The following is an 18839-nucleotide window of genomic DNA, read 5'->3' on the forward strand; positions in this document are numbered from 1 at the left end:
TATCTAATGTCAGAGCATTTCATTTTGTCATCACATTTGTAGTTAAAAGACAAGAATAATGATGTGGGTAGACAGAGATATCATTTGGGAGGGGGATTCTTTTTTGATCTTATTTTGTTTTTTGGTTTGAGACAGAGTCTCACTATGATCTCACTAGATTTCAGAGATCCTCTAGCATCTGCTGGGATTAAAGGTGTGTGCCACCATGCCTGGCCTTGTCATAGTTTTCAGACTGTTTCTCTGTGTCTTTGTAAAGAAAATGCCAATTTTAAACATATTCTTTCTCCTCATAGTTTTGACTTCAGATGATAGGAATATTTCTAAGACGTTAACCTATATAAACAGGGTATTTATCATGCATTAATGAGACTCTTATTAAAATTCTAAATTAACTATATTGTATTAAAACTAATACTGTGCTAGTTAATATTATAGCTAAAACTTTGAAATTTAACCTTTGTACCAATTTTTTATCTTTAAAACTATTGTTATATTAATTGGGCATTTTAGAATTACTTCTCCAATTGTTACACTAGGACCACTTTGACATAAAGGACATCATATAGCACCAAACAAAATTCTTCTTCCTACTCTACCTTTATTTAGGAGCTGTCTTCCCTTCTAAGAGTATTTCTGAAACTTTCATTTCCTTTCTTTTGCTTTGTTCTGTAGTGATATTTTGTTTATGGTTTAACCAATAAAGTTTACTTGAAGATCAGAGTGCAGAACTAAGCCACTAGAGGCCAGGGAGTGGTGGCATACACCTTTAATCCCAGGACTCAGGAGACAGAGGCAAAGGGTGACTTTGTTACTTCAAAGTCACCCTGGGCTACAGGAGACTGAGTCTGTCTAAAAGAGAAACAGCTCACACAAAGGTGATCCTAGCACTTGGGATCACCTGCCTTTAATTCCAGCAATAGGGAGGTAGAGACGGGAGCCATATGACTGGATGGAGAGAGGAATATAAGGTGAAAGGAGACAGGAGCTCAGATGCAGCCTGAGGTTTGGTGGAGACAGTTGCAGTCTGAGGGCACAGTCTGAGGACAGGATCATGCCTTTGATCTGAGCATTAGTAGAGGTAAAAGGTCTCTTTAATGACTGGCCTTTCTGCGTCTCTGATCTCTCAGCTTTCACCCCCTAATATCTGACTCTGGGTTTTTATTATTAATACCAATTAAAATTTGAGCTACATTGTTCTTTTTTGAAAGCTCGGAGTCTATTTCCGTTTAGTTAAGAGCTTAGGTAACATAATGTAAATATGTCTCCTTTTCTTTGCCTTACATATCTTTATCTCTGTCCAGAAATTCTCTGTCCTGTGTCAGTTAAGCCATGGATAGTTAAAGCCATCTAAAGTTTAAATTCTTCTTACTGTTCCTTTTTGTAGCACATTTACTAGAAGAAACAGCTTGTGTCTTGAGACATTGGCTCTTTTATAAACTAGTATTACATGATTGAAAATCTCTTTGTGCATATTCTGTGTGATCATTAGTGCTCATCAGTCCTTTCTGATTTTTTTTGAAGATGTATTTTATTTTTCTAAATGATAGATATTGGTGTATTGGAAGGGTATGTACATGTGAGTCCGGGTGCCTGAGGAGGCCAAAAGAGGGTGTCAGACCCTGTGTAACTGGAAGTACAGATAGATGTGAGCCATTCAAGGTGGGTGCTGTGAACCAAACTCAGGTCCTCTGCAAGAACAGCAAGTGCTGTTAACCATCTCTCCAGCCCCTCCCTTCCTCCCTTTTCTTTTGTTCTGTTCATTTAATTCTTATTTTTACCCCTATGTCTACAAAGATGGAGAGGACTGTGGGTTCTCTCTGAGTCTTTGTGCATCTGTTCTTAGTCTGTCAAGTTAACAGTTTCAGATTTGTCACCAACAATTACACCAAAGAGAAATAAATTTGATAAGCTTATCTAAAAACACTAAAATGTGATGATGGAAATTTCTGAGAGGTAGTATTTGAAAAGGAAACCACGTAAACCATGAATAGAGAGGCTGCAGTGCTGTCCTGGCAACTTTGGAAGGAGATCAAAGAAGAGCTAAACAAACTGACTTTATTTACTCGTTTTATTGATTTATCTTGTTCAGTGCCTTGAAACGGAGCTGTGCATTAGATCAGTGACTACAGTGCCTTTTCTGCTAGTGTGAACCGCCTCACAGTAGCCCCACAAACAAAAGAATCCGTGACTGTGGGTGACTTCTCTCAGATATTTGTCCTGGGTGAGAGCTGACTTGCATGAAGTCTGTGGGTGGTTCTGGATAAGGATCCCAAAAGAAAGCCTGGAAATTAGAAACCTAGAAATACTGACTGGACTCTTCATTTTTTAGCCCATTATTTCTCAAAAGTTGACTTGTAGGGCATCTCGGGGTTCTTGTTAAAAAAACATAAACATACTGATTTTGGTAGTTTAATGTATTTTAGTAGAAAGCTTCCAGGAGTAGCACAAACGACAGACACTAGAACATGCACTTGCATTCAGGACAACTCAGACAAGTACATTGAATGGATAGTCTAGTATTAATAAAAATGCTGCAAACACCATTCAGTTGTTACTCATCAGAAACTTACCTTTTTATTATTTTTTAAACTTGAGGTACAGATGAGATACAGTGGCCTGTTATCAGTATGGCACACTAGTCTGAGGACTAGTAAATGTTGGATTAGAGATTAAGATTCTGAAATCATCATATTAGTTGGTAAGCTTCGGTAGGAAGCACCTACCATGAGTTTTGGTATTGTGGAAATGAATATGCAGAGGGGTATGGTCAAAAACTATGAGTGGGGCCCAGTGATGATGATATATGCTTTTAATCCCAGCACTCAGGAGACAGAGGCAGGCGGATCTCTGAGTTCGAATCTATCCTGGTCTACAGAGTGAGTTGGAGGACAGTCTCCAAAGCTACACAGAGAAACTCTGTCTTGGGGGAAAAACAAAACAAAACAAAACCCAACTATTAGTGTGGTCAGGACTGTGAAATGTGCCATGGGCGCATCATCTTAGCAATCAAGATGGTATTTTATAACCAGAAAGAGCCCCTAATTCAAGTAGAATGAGCTCGTTACCTTGACTACTCATGGGAACATTTTGGCTTTTCTCAGCGATGCCCTTTTAGAGTGCAGATACACACTTCAGTTCAGAAATACATATTGTCAGACAGACTGTGTCTGTTCTCTGTTTAATGGTTCAAGTCTATTTGAAAACTGATTAAGATAGTGTTTTTTAAAAATGATTTTAAACAGATTTTAGTATTGTATTATGATTCTCTCTAGACATTTAACTTGTTTAGACTTAAGAAAAAATTGATTTCCAATTAACACCAGATTTCATAAGAAATAAAATATTAACTAAACAATTCCATCAAGTAGTGTGTATTCCAAACAAGACCAGACACATCTGTTAATTCATTTGGGAAGACAAGACTGAGCTTCATCCTTTCCCTTTTTTTTTAAACTAGACTAGTTCTGCATTTACTAAATCAGTATAGTATAAGTGGGAATAAAATCCTTTTGAGTTTTAAATTATTGTTCAGAATTTTATTTCAAGTATGCTTTTTTAAACATTTATTATTTTGGATATATATGAGGCCAGCCTTGTCCATATGTTGAGGTTCTGTCTAGCCAGTGCTGCATAATGAGACCTTAAATTTTTTTAAATTTTTTTTTATTATTATTTTATGTGTGAATGATTTTGCCTGCATTTACACCATTTGCATACTTGGTGCACAGGGAGTTCAGAAGAGGGCATCAGTTCCCGTGGGACTGGAATTACAGATGGTGATGATCTGGCATGTGGGTGCTAGGAATTGCACCCAGATACTCTGCAAGAGCAGCGAGTGTTCATAACTGCTGAGGCATCTTTCCAGCTCCCACCACACTTAAAAAGTATACCTCACCCTGTCCCTCTGTTTCTCTCTCTTAGACAAAGTCTCACTCCAGTTCATAAAGTTCCACCTACCTCTGCCTCCCAGTGTTGGAATTAAAGGCTTGTACCACCACACCCTGTCTAGTCATGTATGTGTCTTTTAATAGCAGAAATCCTTCTGAGAAATGTGTCTTTAGGTGATCTCATTGTGCGAATGTATTTTAAGGGTATTTACACAAACCAAGATGCTACAGGTCAGTTACTTGACGTGGTCTTTTTTGTAAAATGAAAAAACCCGATGACTCAGTGAGTAAAGCACTGCCATCCAGATGTGGGGACCTGAGTTTATATCCCCAGAACTCGTGTAAAATTGGATGTAGTCAGTATGTGCCTATAATTCCAGTGTCCCTGTGGTAGGTGAGATGGCAGGCAGAGACAGTAGAATACCTGGAGCAACAAAGGGAGAAGACAAAGGGAAGGACTGACACCCGAGGAACTCTGATAACATGTGACACATGAACAGTGTGTGTACTCACAGAGGTACATATAACACTGGGGGAAATGAGGGAAATACAAGATTTGTAAGGCTGCTGGTGGCCTAGCATAGCTTACTGTTTTACAGTAAGCTTTTATAAGTAGGAGTCCACTCAAATCATGAGAAAAGGTATAATGTGATAAATACATAAACCAGTAACATTTATAGATGGCCCTCAGTTACTGTACACTGTGCACGATTGTGTTCTGTATCTTCACATATAATATAGGCAGTTTGTTTATATCAACACTACCTCAAACATAAATAATGTGATGTACCAGGGTGTTATGTTGCCTTCATTGTCACTAGCTGAAAGTTTTTCAGGTTCACTATAATTGTTCAATAGCTGATAGCTTTTTAGGTTCACTATAATTGTAAGGATCTAATGTGGTGTATGTGGTCTATCACTAACCAAAACCTTACTATATAGGGAATGACTGATTTGTTTATGATCCGTACATTTAATATTTTATAGCTAGATCTAATGGTAACATCTGACTTGTGTAGCACTCTCTTAGCTTGAATTCTTCATTTCTTTCATTGATAATATAATTAATGCTTCTTTAAATTTTTGTTTTATTTACATTGGTGTTTAACCTGCATGTATGTCTGTGTAAAGGTGTCAGATCTTGGAGTTACAGACAGTTGTGAGCTGCCATGTGTGCTGAGTATTGAACCTGGGTCCTTTGGAAGAACAATCAGTATTCTTAACTGCTGAGCCATTTCTCCACCCCACCATAATTAATGCTTTTTTCTTCCTTCCTTTCTTCCTTCCTTCCATTTTATTTATTTATTTACTTACTTACTTATTTATTTATTTAGGTTTTTCAAGACAGGGTTTTCTCTATAGTCCTGGCAGTCCTAGAACTCACTTTTTAGACCAGGCAGGCCTCAAACTCATAGAGATCTGCCTTCCTCTGCCTCCTGAGTGCTGGAATTAAAGACATATGCCACCACTGCCTAACTTAATTAATACTTTTAATAACTTTGAAGCACTGCAGTTTTAAAAACAGACTTTTTAAATAAGAATAAATGATGGATTTTGTTTAGAAGTTTTATTATGTACCACCATCAAATCTTAAGTATTTGAAATGTTAAAAATCTTTATTATAATAAAAATATTGCAAAGGATTCTAAAGGTTATCTAATTCCAGTTCCCATCTTTTACATGAAATTTTTAATTATTTCCAGGATGGATATGGTCACATGGCTTTATTTTTTCTTCTCTAGAACTCATTACTTTTCCAGTTACATTGCGGCCAGTCATAAGTGCTCATACTACAGGAAACACAAGGATCTGGAAATGGACAACACGGACACTTGCCCTGTCTTCATTAGAGCTTAAAACCTAAAACCTATTGGTGACTTTTCTTTCTTCCTTCCTTTCTTTCCTTCCTTCCTTCCTTCCTTCCTTCCTTCCTTCCTTCCTTCCTTCCTTCCTTCCTTCCTTTCAGAAATCTCAGGTCTGTTTGAAACTCACTTTGGAGACTAGGCTAAGTTGAAACTTGTAAACTCTGTCTCCTCAGTGCTAGTTTCCCAGGCATGTGACACCACACCCGGGCTTAGGGTCATATTTTAAATTACTGTATATGTGCATTGTGGTGGGATGGGGGTCCTGTTTGTGCCATCACACATGTGTGATTAGAGGACAAACTTTGTGGAAATGGTTTTATTGTCAAGCTTATGTGACAAGCACTTTTACTCACTGAGCTATCTCTCTGAGTTCAGTAGTGAACTTATAAACACATCTTTCTTGAAGAAGGAATATAGTTGATTTTCATTGTTTTTTTTTTGAGATAGAATTTCTTTTTGTAGCCCTGGTTGTCCTTGATCTCTGTCAGCTAGGCTGGCCTCAAATTCATAACGATCCACTTGCCTCTACCTCCTGAGGGCTGAGTTTACAGTACGCTTGGCTTGGAAATAGAGTGTTAATAGAATATGACAGAATTTCATTTAATGTATGAGAATTAGAGAAAGTCTTAAGGCATATGTGTTTTAGCTGACATTTGGAGGATAAATTAGCTAGAGATAGCTGGGAAGTTTTTTATGATGAAGAAAAACATATCCCAGGATCTAGAGTTGTGAACATGGCACACTGAAGATGTGAAACAATTCCAGTAGGAAAGCATCTGTCCTTTTCTGCAGGACCCTAGCATGGCATTAATGTTTAGAAATAAAGGAATCCTTTAAAGGCTTGATGCTTTGGGAGTGACCTACTAGTGATGGGGAAGCACTTTCCTTCAGTGACTTTATAGGAACCAGACATAAACCTAATGGGAACAGAATATGAAAAACTTAGGAATGCTGTGAGACATCTAGAGAGCAAAGGGGAGATAATAAGGCATTATGTGTGTTAAAGGCAATAAGCAGTAAACACTGGAGTTAATACACCTGTAAGCTGGTAAGGCAGAGGAATATTTGAATTATCTATACCCAGTAAAACATTTTGTAAAGCAAATTATTTGACTTAAACTTTCCCCTTTTTGTTTCACCCCCACACATACACTTTTGGGGGGGTTAGAAAATAGAATCTGGAAATAATAATCACATACATTGATATTGTAATTGATTGACTTTTAAGATTTTATATTTTTAAGTAAACATACATTAGAATTGAGCTTTTATTTCTTATAGTTTATGGATTTTAACTTATGTAGAAGTGATTGCTATTATTTCCACATCAAGACGCAGAAGTTCCTTTGTAGTCACACACAGTATACAATCCCACCAACCACTAAGATTTTTCATCTCTGTAGTTTTGTCCTTTTGAGAATAACATCTGAGTGGAAAAATACAATGTAGCTCTTTGCTTCTTTCACCTTTTGTACAGCTTTGTGCCTTTGAGGTTTGTGTGTGAGCTTATACCAATAACTCATCTCTTTATTGTCAAAGTATCCCATTGTGAGCCATTTACCTGCTGAAGGATATTTGAGTTGTTTTCAAGTTTCCAGTGGTTGTAAATAAGGCCATCTTAGACATTCATTTGTTTATGTGAACTAATTGTATTCCTTAGATACTCAGGAATGGGATTATTTGGTCATATTTTAAGTACGTATTTAACTTTTTTTGATAAAAGTTCTCACTGTGTAACTGGAGCTGGCCCAGAACTCAGCTATTCACAAGCTGACTTTGAATTCAAGAACTGCATCTGTCTCTCAGGTGTTCTCATAAAGTGTTGCTACTGGAGATGTCCATAATCTGAGGAGAGTGCATTTCTCTACTGATCAGTGAGCTGAATGTGTGTGCTCCCTCTGGTCTGCTGGTATGCACTAGTTCCAGGCACAGTGGGCCAGCGAATCGATGCTGCTTCTCCTTCTCTTGGAGATTTCGCGTGCTGAAGCAGTGGGGCCTAACTTTCCAGAGGAAAGAAATGATTTGTAAACATTTCAAGAAAAATATAGACAATATGTGGGGTATACATTGTTTTACATCTAGTTTCAGAAAAGTTCCCTTATAGTCCATCTAGGAATCACTGATGAAGAATTACATTTTGAAAGTATCTTTGATTTTGTTTTTTAAAATTCAATTTGCATAGGTTTATCTTTTTCTAAAGAACTTCCATTCTTTTGCTTTGTAGAAATATTAATGCTTCATATCTTATTATCTATTTTCTTACTCTGGTGCTTCTTAAATAATAAGCAAAAGATCTAATTTTCCTATGAAAGAGCCAGTGAAGGTGAGAAGTTACAGCCTGCATACATAGAGCCTGCCCTTCTGTTTCACATTTCATTCACTTGAGATTTGCAAAGCAAAAATAGGATTAAGTATCTTCTAATCTCAAATTAAGGATAATCTTGATTGGTACAACTATGGTCTGTCTTAGGCCTTATCAAATAGGAATAAGTGTTCACACACTTATTCTAGAAAGAATCTAGAAAGAATCTGGAAGCCAAGGACTATATAGTCTTGTGCCTTTGATATAGGTTGCCTGAACATAGACAAGCTTTTAGTTTGAAATTCTGTATGCACAAACTGATTTACTTGATGACAGAGACCCATGGATTCAAGGCTTATGTATATTCAGGTGTGTCAATAACGTGTGTTCTTTCATTATAAACAAGTTGAATGACCAAGTAAAATGAGGATTTACTGAAGGGTACATATGGTAGCATACAGATTGGAAGGAATAAATTAATGTGAGCAGCAAGAAAGTTAAAAAAAAAAAATCTCCACTTGGTGCTTCTAATGGTGTGGTCCACGAAGCACCTTCAGAGAAAGCACATCAGGTTATCTACAGCAAAGCATAGCTATACCTGTGTTTGAAGTCAAATGATTATGTGGAGTTTTAAACTAATGACTATTTATATGTAAATACTATTTAATTTGGATAGTTTTGTTATTTCACCAGCCAGCATGTCTGTAAGTCACCTTTAGTGTTTAACCCTTTGTTTCAGTGCTCAGTAAACTTCCAGGGTTTTTTTTTTTTCCTATATGTTTTAACTCCTGAAAATTTCCCTTGTTCTTTCTTAGTTACACATTTAATGAGATGGAAGCTTATCTCAGGTTACTGAAACAAATGATCATGGACTCTCTAGCTTAAACAACATTCATTTATTTGTCATAGTTTTGGAGGCTGGAGGTCCAAGGTCAGGGTGCCAGAAATTGTCAGGTTCTAGTGAAGTTTCTCTTCCTGGTTATGTCATCACATGGCATGTCCATGGTTTGTGCTAGCAGAGAGTGATCCTGATCTTTATTCTTTTTCTTGTATGAGTTTCACCTTTTTTATCTTATCTGAACCTTATTACGTCTAAAGGTCCCACTTCTGAATAACATATTGAGGTTTAGAGCTTCAGCATTTGAATTTTTAGTGGGCACAGCACCAGGTGTAGTGTATTATGAGGGGTCCTCAAGGTATTGAGTCCCTTTGTGATCCTGAAATGTCTCTTTGCCTTTTATTATTCATAATGACTGCTAAAAATGCTTCAGACTGTATTATTAGTCTGCCCTGGTCTCATTTCTCTTGCTTCTTCCTATCCACATCCTTCAACTTCTCCTTCATACCACACCTGCAGTGTCATTTCCTCTGCATGGCTTGCTTGAACTCTTAGTGGATTAGTGCCTGTTGGCATGTGTCCTCACAGCCTGCGCTTTCCTTTTTATTATTGCAAGGTTCTTCCGATTACTAACTGAGTGACTGTTTTCTCTCAAAGTACAGGGACTGAATTTGTTTTCTTGGTCAGCAGGTTAGTGCATTTTGGAGGGTTGCTTTTTGGTTCCTGGCCACCCGGCTAGCTTAGACCCAAAATAATCACAGAGAAACTGTATTAATTAAATCACTGCTTGGCCCATTAGCTCTAGTTTCTTATTGGCTAACTCTTACATATTAATTAAACCCGTTTCTATTAATCTGTATATCACTATGAGGTTGTGGCCTACTAGCAGAGTTTCAGCACTTCTGTCTCTGGCAGCGGCTCCATGGTGTCTCTCTGACTCTACCTTCTTCCTCCCAGCATTCAGTCCAGTTTTCTCTGCCTACTAAGTTCTGCCCTATCAACAGGCCAAGGCAGTTTCTTTATTCATTGACTAATAAAAGCAACACATAGACAGAAGGACCTCCCACACCAGGTTAGTGCTTGGCACATAGTCAACATTTTTGGGGAGAGGAACGCCTGTTGTAATTATTTGTATACAAAGTTTCTCACAAGCATAAAATTTCTAAAATGGGATAGATGATATTCTTCCACACTGTTCATAATGTGATGGCAATTTAATATCCATTACTCTTGCAAGTAATATATTTATCTTTCTAGTAACAGGATATTATCTATCAAAGAATATATGAACTAGTTTGGAGGAGGTTCTCCATCCCTTTAAATATGAAATTTATTTTCAAGTCTTCAGTGATGCCATTTTATCTTTAATACTTATAAATATTGATGTTTTGATATAGTGCATTCTAATAATTGTAGTGAAATTTCAATGCAGGGCAATTTTTAATATTTAAAGCATGATAGTTAGAAAAGTTTTGGTATTTAAATTTTAATTCATATGAATATTTAATCCCCAGGAAATAATAGTGCTGTGTTCAATAAATGACTTAAACGTAAATTTTGTGATCTAAAAAAATAAAAATATGTTCAAGAAGAAAACATAGTAATATAAACAAACATGTCAGCTCTTAAAGATCTTGTGCTTTGGTTTTGTTTGTTTGTTTTGAGACAGAGTTTCTCTATCAGCTGTGGCTGCCCTGATACTCTCTCTGTAAACCAGGCTGGTCTCCACCTCAGAGATTCATCTGCAAGGTGTGCACCACCAGCAGCCAGCAAAGAATTTTGTTTTTATGTGTTTGCCAAATGCTTTTGGTTTTCATGCATTCTTGAGTATTGAACCCAAAGCCTGAGGCTTGCTTGGCAAGCATTGTACTGCTGACCTGTGTCTCTAGTCCTTTATTTATGAGTTTTAAAGTGAATAATAGTGAATTTTGGTAGTAGTGATGAAATGACTCTGGCATTTGAATTTCATTATGCATTTTCTCAGTGTCATTTTAATCACAACCTATCAGAAATTACATTGTTTTAACTACTTAAGTGTTTTAAAACCCTTTGTCTTAACTTCAAAATATGTAAGATAGTTATTCAGAATTGTTTTAGGGGTTATAAGAGCAAAACACTTCTGAAAGTCACTAGCTGTCCAGCTCATTTTAATCTTGAATGATGCCCTATTTAAATTTATATGTCAGTTATTTTCATGTTAGAGTTCTTTGTTTAGCAGATATTAGGCAAATATTCAGTGCCACAGTTAATACTTTAGATTGTATTAGAGCTACTAAAAATGAGATTAATTTCATCTGTTACATATTATAAATATAGTTCAAAAACTTTTTGGTCTGTATTCTGCCAAGAATATTTTAAAACCACATTTGATTAAAACTTTGTGTGATAAAACCTCAAAGACAAACTTGCATCAGAGGCTTCTGTTTAGGACCACAGAAGACAGGCTGGATTCAAAATCATTTTGTACAAATTAGCCATTTTAATTATGGAGTGATGGAGGAGGGTTAACTGTCTATGTGTTACTTTCATTGGTTAATAAAGAAACTGCCTTGGCTTTTGATAGGATGGCAGCTTGGATAGGCAGAGTAGACAGAACAGAATGCTGGGAGGAAGAAGGCAATGAGGCAGTCGCCATGACTCTCCTCTCTGAGACAGCTGCAGGTTAGAATTCTCCTGGTAAGCCACCACCTCATGGTGCTACACAGATTATTAGAAATGGGTTAGATCAATATATAAGAGTTAGCTAATAAGAGGCTACAGATAATGGGCCAAGCAGTGTTTAAAAGAATACAGTTTCCTTGTAATTATTTCAGGGGTAAAGCTAGCGGGAGGCGGGCGGCAGGAAGCGGCCCACCGCTTCTTCTACAATTTTGAGCACAAAATTTTTAGATAAGAGAGAATTTTTTAATTGCTTATTCAAATGTCTTCTCTTTTAAAGAGAGAATGTAGAGAAACATCAAATTCATACAGGCAGTAGGCAGCAAAACCGGTCATGAAAACTATTGATTTTTACCTCTAAAGCAGCTCTTGAATTTCTTTTTTAATATGAAGCAGAGAAAGAACTTATTCAATGGGGATGCATTGAGAAAAGGAACAGATGAAGAGGTCCATTGACAACACACCCTGCTCTTTAGTTCCAGCCCACCAGATCCATCATCTGGATCTCTCTACCTCTTATCCTCTCCCTCATCCATGCTACTGTGGTCTCTCATGTTTTCTGTCTGTGCCTAGTTAATCCCCTCTACCCCTCATTTAGAAAGCATATCTGCTGATAACTGCCCTCTGCTTAGTATCCTCTGCAAGAACCCGCTGTCTCATAAAGAAGGTTCATCTTCTTGGGTCCCTACTGGCTAGACCTTGCTTGTCTCTATCTTTAATAGTCACCATTGTTCCCTTGTTATCCTTACAAACTCCAGTCTCTCAGATTTACTTTATTCCTTCCTTCAGCATTTTGTTATATGCTGTTCTTCTGCTTGGACCATTACTGCTTCTTTAGTGAGTGACTGCTTAATCTTCATCTTCCTTCTTAAAGGACACATCTCTAGAGACTCACACATTTCTTTTCCACGTCCTTTTAGGCTTGACATGGTCTCACTCCTGGGGTTTTTGTTAGCTTTATGCTTTGTACTTTTATATTAATGTTTATACTTTTGTGCCATTATTTGATTGACATATTTTTGTAGGTAGGCTGTAATCTCTGAGTGTGGAATTAATGAATTCTGCTCATCACTCTTGCTATTCCTGCCATATTGCTTGATGTGTAGGAGGGACTTAGTATTGTTGAATGAATGACTCCCAGTCTGTTCCCATTTTCACTACACCAGTGATTTCAGAGTAACATTTTTATCTTTGGAATCTTATTTGCGATATGCTTTTTATAATTTATCCTCCCATCTGTGGATATAGTGTAGTATCTGGGGAAAAAATAGAATTTCAAGTTAATTATTTCCATTTATAAATTTCACACTCTTAAAAACTCCAACTAGTTTTCTCAAAAGCATAAAATCAGTAATACCAAATACTCCTATTTTTGATCTAGTCTCATGTTGAATTTTATTTAAGTTTTCTCATAAGTAGGGTAAGCTAGGAAGTCATTGCCTGTAGAATACAGAAAGGTAGTCATGGTGATATTCAAGTTAATGTCTCCAGAAGGAGTGTTCTCCAGAATACTGAACCTGAAGATTTTCTCAGGATTGCACTGTTATGTGTAACATTGGGAAACAATATCCTGAGTCCCCTTGTTAGTTTAGTAAAACTTCTTTGCTTTAAAGCAAAGTTTTTCAGCCTGTACTTTAACATTTGGGGATATTATTTGGGAGGGTCAGGGACAGGGAAGGTTTGCTGGGCATTGGAAGACATTTTGACAGTGTACTTGGTCTGTACCCATTAGATTTGTAGTACCCTGTTAAGTCAGTTATGACAACCAAAAGTTCTCTAGATACACTCTAGAAGGCAGATTTCCCATCCCTGAGAGAAAAAAAAAAAGAATCACAGTAGGTGGGAAGCGAGATGGCTCAGCAGATAAAGATGCTCACTGCCAACCAACCCTGATGTCTGAGTTGTGATGTGTGGACAGAACCAACTCCTTCAAATTGTCCTCACCAATTCCAGCTAGTCTAGGTAGCCAGCTTGCCCTAGGGATCCCCTTTTTCTATCTCCTATGTGCTATGATAGTAAACAGTAGCCTTACTTACCCAGCTTTTTCTTGGACTTTGGGGATCCAAACTCCAGTCCACAGGCTTATGTAGCTTTGTCCATTGAGCTATTCATCATCAATTGTGGACTTTTTTGTTTTTTGTTTTTGAGAGAAAGTTTTTCTGTGTAGCCCTGGGTGTTCTGGAACTCAATCTGTAGACCAGGTTGGCCCCAAACTCGGAAATCTACCTGCCTCTGTCTCCTGAGTGCTAGGATTAAAGATGTGCTCTACTACTTACTACCCAGCCAATTGTTGACATTTAACTTTAATAAATCATTACAAAAATAAATTGTCCTCATGTTAATATAATTTCAACATTTATACATTTCAAACATAATATATGGATTACATTATATAAGATAATATATTTGACATAGGACTTTTAAAAATAAAGGAGGCATAGTTCTAGCCTAGGTATCTCTCAAAGCTGGAAATTAGGAGTATTCTTTATAGAAGAATATCAAGATATTTGATGAAACACCAGAAATGAAATGGAATTAATAGAAGCTTTAAATTTAGTTTTGAGGGGTATGGTGTTGATCTGTCTAACCCAGATACTGCACTAGAGATTAAATGACCTCTTTGGTATAAAATTAAAATATTCCTGAGAGTGGTTGTAAAGCCCTTGATGGTGATTTCTGCACAGTGGTAACTGTTTGCTTTGATTGATACCCTTAAGAAGCATGGCAGGCTGGATGAGAAATTGTTGTTCACAAATGTGAAGTAGGTATAAGACAGTTATAGAATGACAAAATCAGACTATGTTAGCGTAATTGACTGCTTAATCCAGATCAAAGGGATCTCTACAGCAAGTCTCTGAGTCATTCTTCATCAGCTCTCAGTTTTTTGTGCACTTCAGTTTTTTTCCTGTTAATGCTAATCAACAGAAGATGTTGATGTACCTTACCAAGATTTGCGCTTTTTCATGCTAGCTCTCTTTGCATTAAGCTTAGTCTTTTTTGTGACTAATTATTGAGTTTGGGGCATGTTTGACTGTAGCTAGCCTTTCTCTGTCCAGTCAGCCAGCTCTCAAGTAATGGCATGGAGAGTTATTAATTATGTAAATTTGGCCTTAGTTTATGTTTGTCCCACTAGCTCTTATTACTTAAATTAACCCAGCCTCTGCCTGGGATCAAAGGCGTCACCGCCACCACCCAATTTAGAGATTTATTTTTGACTGGACTCAGAATTTGAAGTTCTCGGAGAAGACACAGCCAAAGTCTCTTGGCAGTCTGTTCTGGCATTTTTCTTTGGCATTCTTCATTCTCTTGGCCAAAAGTTTAGCATATTCTTTAGCCTCTTCTTTGTTTTCCTTAGTTCATTTTTTTCTTCCGAGCAATACATTAGATTCGAGTTTCAGGACATGTGGAGTAACAAGATGATGAATCATGGGTGCCTTGGTCTTGTACTCCATACCTTTTTTGTTTAAGGGCTTTCAGAAAGCATTTTGGAGGATATCATCTTTAGAGAGACTGAAAAGTTTTCAGATTCTTCAGGCTTTTGGGGGATCCATCCACCAGAGCAGAGTAGTAGCTGTCAGTCAAGGAATATCCTTATCTCCTTTTTTTATAAACCAGCACAGCCAGGGCTACACAGAGAAACCTTGTCTCAAACAACAACAACAACAACAACAACAACAAAAAAGCATTCAGATTGACATCCATAAATAGACTTGTGCTTCTTCCTTTCAATTCTCCTTGGTCTTTTACAAAAGTGCCCCTGATTCAACAACAGGCATACTCTGCTGTGGGTCAAGAAACCCTATTTCCTGGGAACTGTGTTTTTTCCATTGATTTGGACTCCACAACTCTTTCTTCACCCAGAACATCAACAACTACTTCTGTGGCCATTCACTTTTCATAGACAGTACCAAGCTTGTGTTCATCATTGACTGCAATGAGTTTCTGATGGTCAGTGGCTGGAGAGCAGATACTGAGCTTAATCTGGACACAACTGACCCCTTAGGATGTGCCACCAAAAAAAAAAAAAACAAAAAAAACAAAAACAAACAAAAATGTATACTTTTAAAAATGAAAATGATTGCTGTAGTGTAACTACTGGACTAATTTGTTTTCTTTTTCCTTATTAAAATAATGATGTGTGAAATCCATGCAAATACATTATTTTATGTAGATTCCTTTAGAGCATGTTCCTACGTGTGGGATTGAGCATACTGAACATTTTGATAACTACTGCCAAACTGTCTTCCTAGGAAGACTGCAGATTCACATAGATACCGACAGGGAGTAAGAGTGTTGGTTTACCCTTACTGCCAAAATGATATCACTATTTTAAAATTGCTTCCAATCTGATGTTGAAATTTCATTTTATATTTTAAATCTTGAATTTATTTGAGATCTTGATGTTGAACCTCCTTTCAATTTCTTTTTTTGGCCAGTTATTATTTTGCTTTAATTGCTTTAATTGGCTCCTTTTATTAAGAAATTAAAAATCATTTAGTAATGGCTTATAATCATTTTCAAAGATAAATTTTGCTGGGATCTGGGGATCTGAACTCAAGTGCTCTTTTAAGTGATGAGCCATTTCACCAGCCCCAAAATAAATTTGGAATATGAATTTTTTATTAAATACTGCACATATAAATTTTCCTAGTGCCTGCTTCTCTGTTAACTGCACTTATGGCATCTCTTAAAGTGAGATACTTCATTTTGTAGACTTGTTAACTATTTATTCATGGTCTCTGTATTTGCATAGTGTTTAAGAGAGACTTCTTTTTATAATACACTCTTTTATATGCAAGTTTATTTTGAGTTGTCCTCTCTGTTGTTTTCTGATCTTCTACCAGTAGTGTGCTTCTGTAGTTCCTGTGTGTGTCAGGTCTTTGAAATCTGACAGGACAAAACCACCACCTTTCATTAATTTCTGCACAGCTACCCTTGCTGTTGTTATTTATGGTTTCTCCTCTTTACCCTCAGATATCACTCCCCTGTGTTGCTGTAACCCTACTGTATTCCGTTAAGATTTGTGACATTTGCGTTATATATGAATAGAGATAACAGACTGCTGGTGATTTAGATGAAATAGTCTTTGAAATAAGAAAGTTGTTCACAGTTAATTCATAAATGGATGTTTTTGTTTCCAAGTCTTTTGCAATATTTGATGTTGATGTTTTTGAATATGTAGCTTCTATATAAACCTTAATGTGTATTACAATTATTTTAAAGAATAGAAGCCATATTTAAACTAAATTGCTGGACTTTGCTACTTTGTCTTATTATTGTTAATAGAGAAGCAAAGCAAATATAACCAAGCCTTTTTTGCTTTTGGGGTTTCTTTCTTAACAATAGGGAATAAAATTAAAATGAAGAATGTAGGAAATTAATTTATTGTTCTTATTTTTAATTAGCTGGAGTTAGATGCTATTCTAAGCACAGCTTCTGTTACCATGGAGTTTTCTTAACCCAGGGTCAGCTTCCTTAAAAGCGCTGGGGCCTGCTTTATGCTTTGAAAAAAAATAATTCTCAGTGGCCTTGAGTAGTAGCTGTAGCCTTTGTTATATCTTAATTGCTACGTTTACATGAGAAACATAAAGTCATCCCTGTATTTCTGAAGAATCAATACAACACTCTGCATTGTATGCTTAGATTTAAAGCATATGAAATAGAATAGTGGGTATATAGAAATAAATTTTTACAAATAATAAATAATCAATATTAATTTGTTTTGCAACTATGTTGTTCAAATTAAATGAATAGGTTTGATAACCTTTTTAAAAAGTTATTTAATTATACTTATTTATTTGTGGGGGGCACATTTGCTATCCTGTGGACAACTTGAAGGAATCTGTTCTCTCTTTCCACTGTTTGTACTGCAGGAATTATCAGGCTTGATGACCAGCACCTCCACTCTCTGAGCCAGCTCAGTGTTCAGATTCGACAAGCTTTTAAAGACTATTTAAGCTGTTTGTCTCTCTTTAAAGTATTTCTAGTGCTATGAATTTGTGTGTGTGTTATATTTCTTAGGGAAATACCATTTCATTTATTCTTACACAGGTGGAATATTTAAGGGTTTCTGGGTTTGCACTCGGAGTCTAGGATCTGGGGGATGGAAAGGGGCCTATTCTTTTTCTATACATCTCAAATTAAGTTACCCTAGGTCCAGAAATAGAATGTTTCTATATTTTGGTTAAGATCTGGGAAGTGTCTAGGCAAATCTCACATGGTTCTTAAAGTCCCTGAAGCCACTTTTCTTCAGCATTTCTAGTATATTTAACAGTTGGTAGGTCTAGCACAAAACGCACAGAGTAGATCTTGTCAACAGAAAGACATGTCATTGGTCCAGAAAGATCTTACAAGTCATATTAACACACAAAAGTGACCAAATGGGCATTTCCAGAAGTCATCCCCCTCCTTCCTGAAGGTGTCAGTTGTTGTCTACTTATACAGGTGTCTTGTCTGTCACTGCCTTACCTAGCAAGCCTCTGACACTATGGATCATCTAATTTATACCCACTGGTCCACACCACCTTCCCTGTCTGTACAACTAAAATAAAAATGAGGAAATGCTAGCATAACATAAAACAGAATCTAACCTATTTTTCTAGAAACATACTGCAGTCTCATTTCTTTTATTCCTTTGTTGTATTTTTTTCCTTCTCTGAAATATTTAATTTCCCTTTTCTTACGCGAATTCTACTCAGCTCAGCTGCCAGCACCTTGAAACTTCTTTGATTAATTGTCTACAGAATTTTCTCTGTGTTCTGAAGTCTTAGAGCATTTCTCTTCTCAACATGATAACTTGTATTATACTTGTAGTGTGTTTGGATTAGCCTCTTTCCACTGCCAGGCACTTATATACAGACATCTACTGGCTTTTTGAAGACTTGAAGTACTATTTTTACCCTACTTTCCCACTTGGCCTTCTGCCTTAAATTTGAAATTTTTTTTCTTGCTTTTCAGTTACAGATGAGGATACAGTTAAGAGATATTTTGCCAAGTTTGAAGAGAAGTTTTTCCAAACCTGTGAAAAGGAACTTGCCAAAATCAACACATTTTATTCAGGTGAGTAGTCACAAAGAAAAAAAAAGACATTCTGCAATGCCCTTCAGACATGATCAGTGTTACTTGAGACTGACTTCTCTTGTTTATGCTGCAGTAATGTGATTGGTACTGTAGTGTATATACTTTTTGTGGTCATTACCTAGGTTCCCTTACAGGTTGTAAGACCTTCTGTTATAAATTTGATTTTATCTTTTATAAATTTTAATCCTTATTTCCATATTATTACTTAC

General features: G+C 36.6%; 1 protein-coding gene across 2 annotated transcripts in view; it reads left to right on the forward strand.

The window, feature by feature from the left end:
* Xpr1 (xenotropic and polytropic retrovirus receptor 1) overlaps positions 1–18839 on the forward strand; it is a 150805-nt gene that overhangs the window by 58650 nt on the left and 73316 nt on the right. For both annotated transcript variants that reach the window (XM_085688082.2, XM_048421693.3), the window contains exon 3: positions 18508–18609. In XM_085688082.2, the coding sequence (XP_085544208.1) occupies positions 18508–18609 (102 nt within the window). The remainder of the gene's footprint in view (positions 1–18507; positions 18610–18839) is intronic.

The sequence above is a fragment of the Myodes glareolus genome, chromosome 5 (genome assembly GCF_982192425.1).
Source record: "Myodes glareolus chromosome 5, mMyoGla1.1, whole genome shotgun sequence".
NCBI lineage: Eukaryota > Metazoa > Chordata > Mammalia > Rodentia > Cricetidae > Myodes > Myodes glareolus.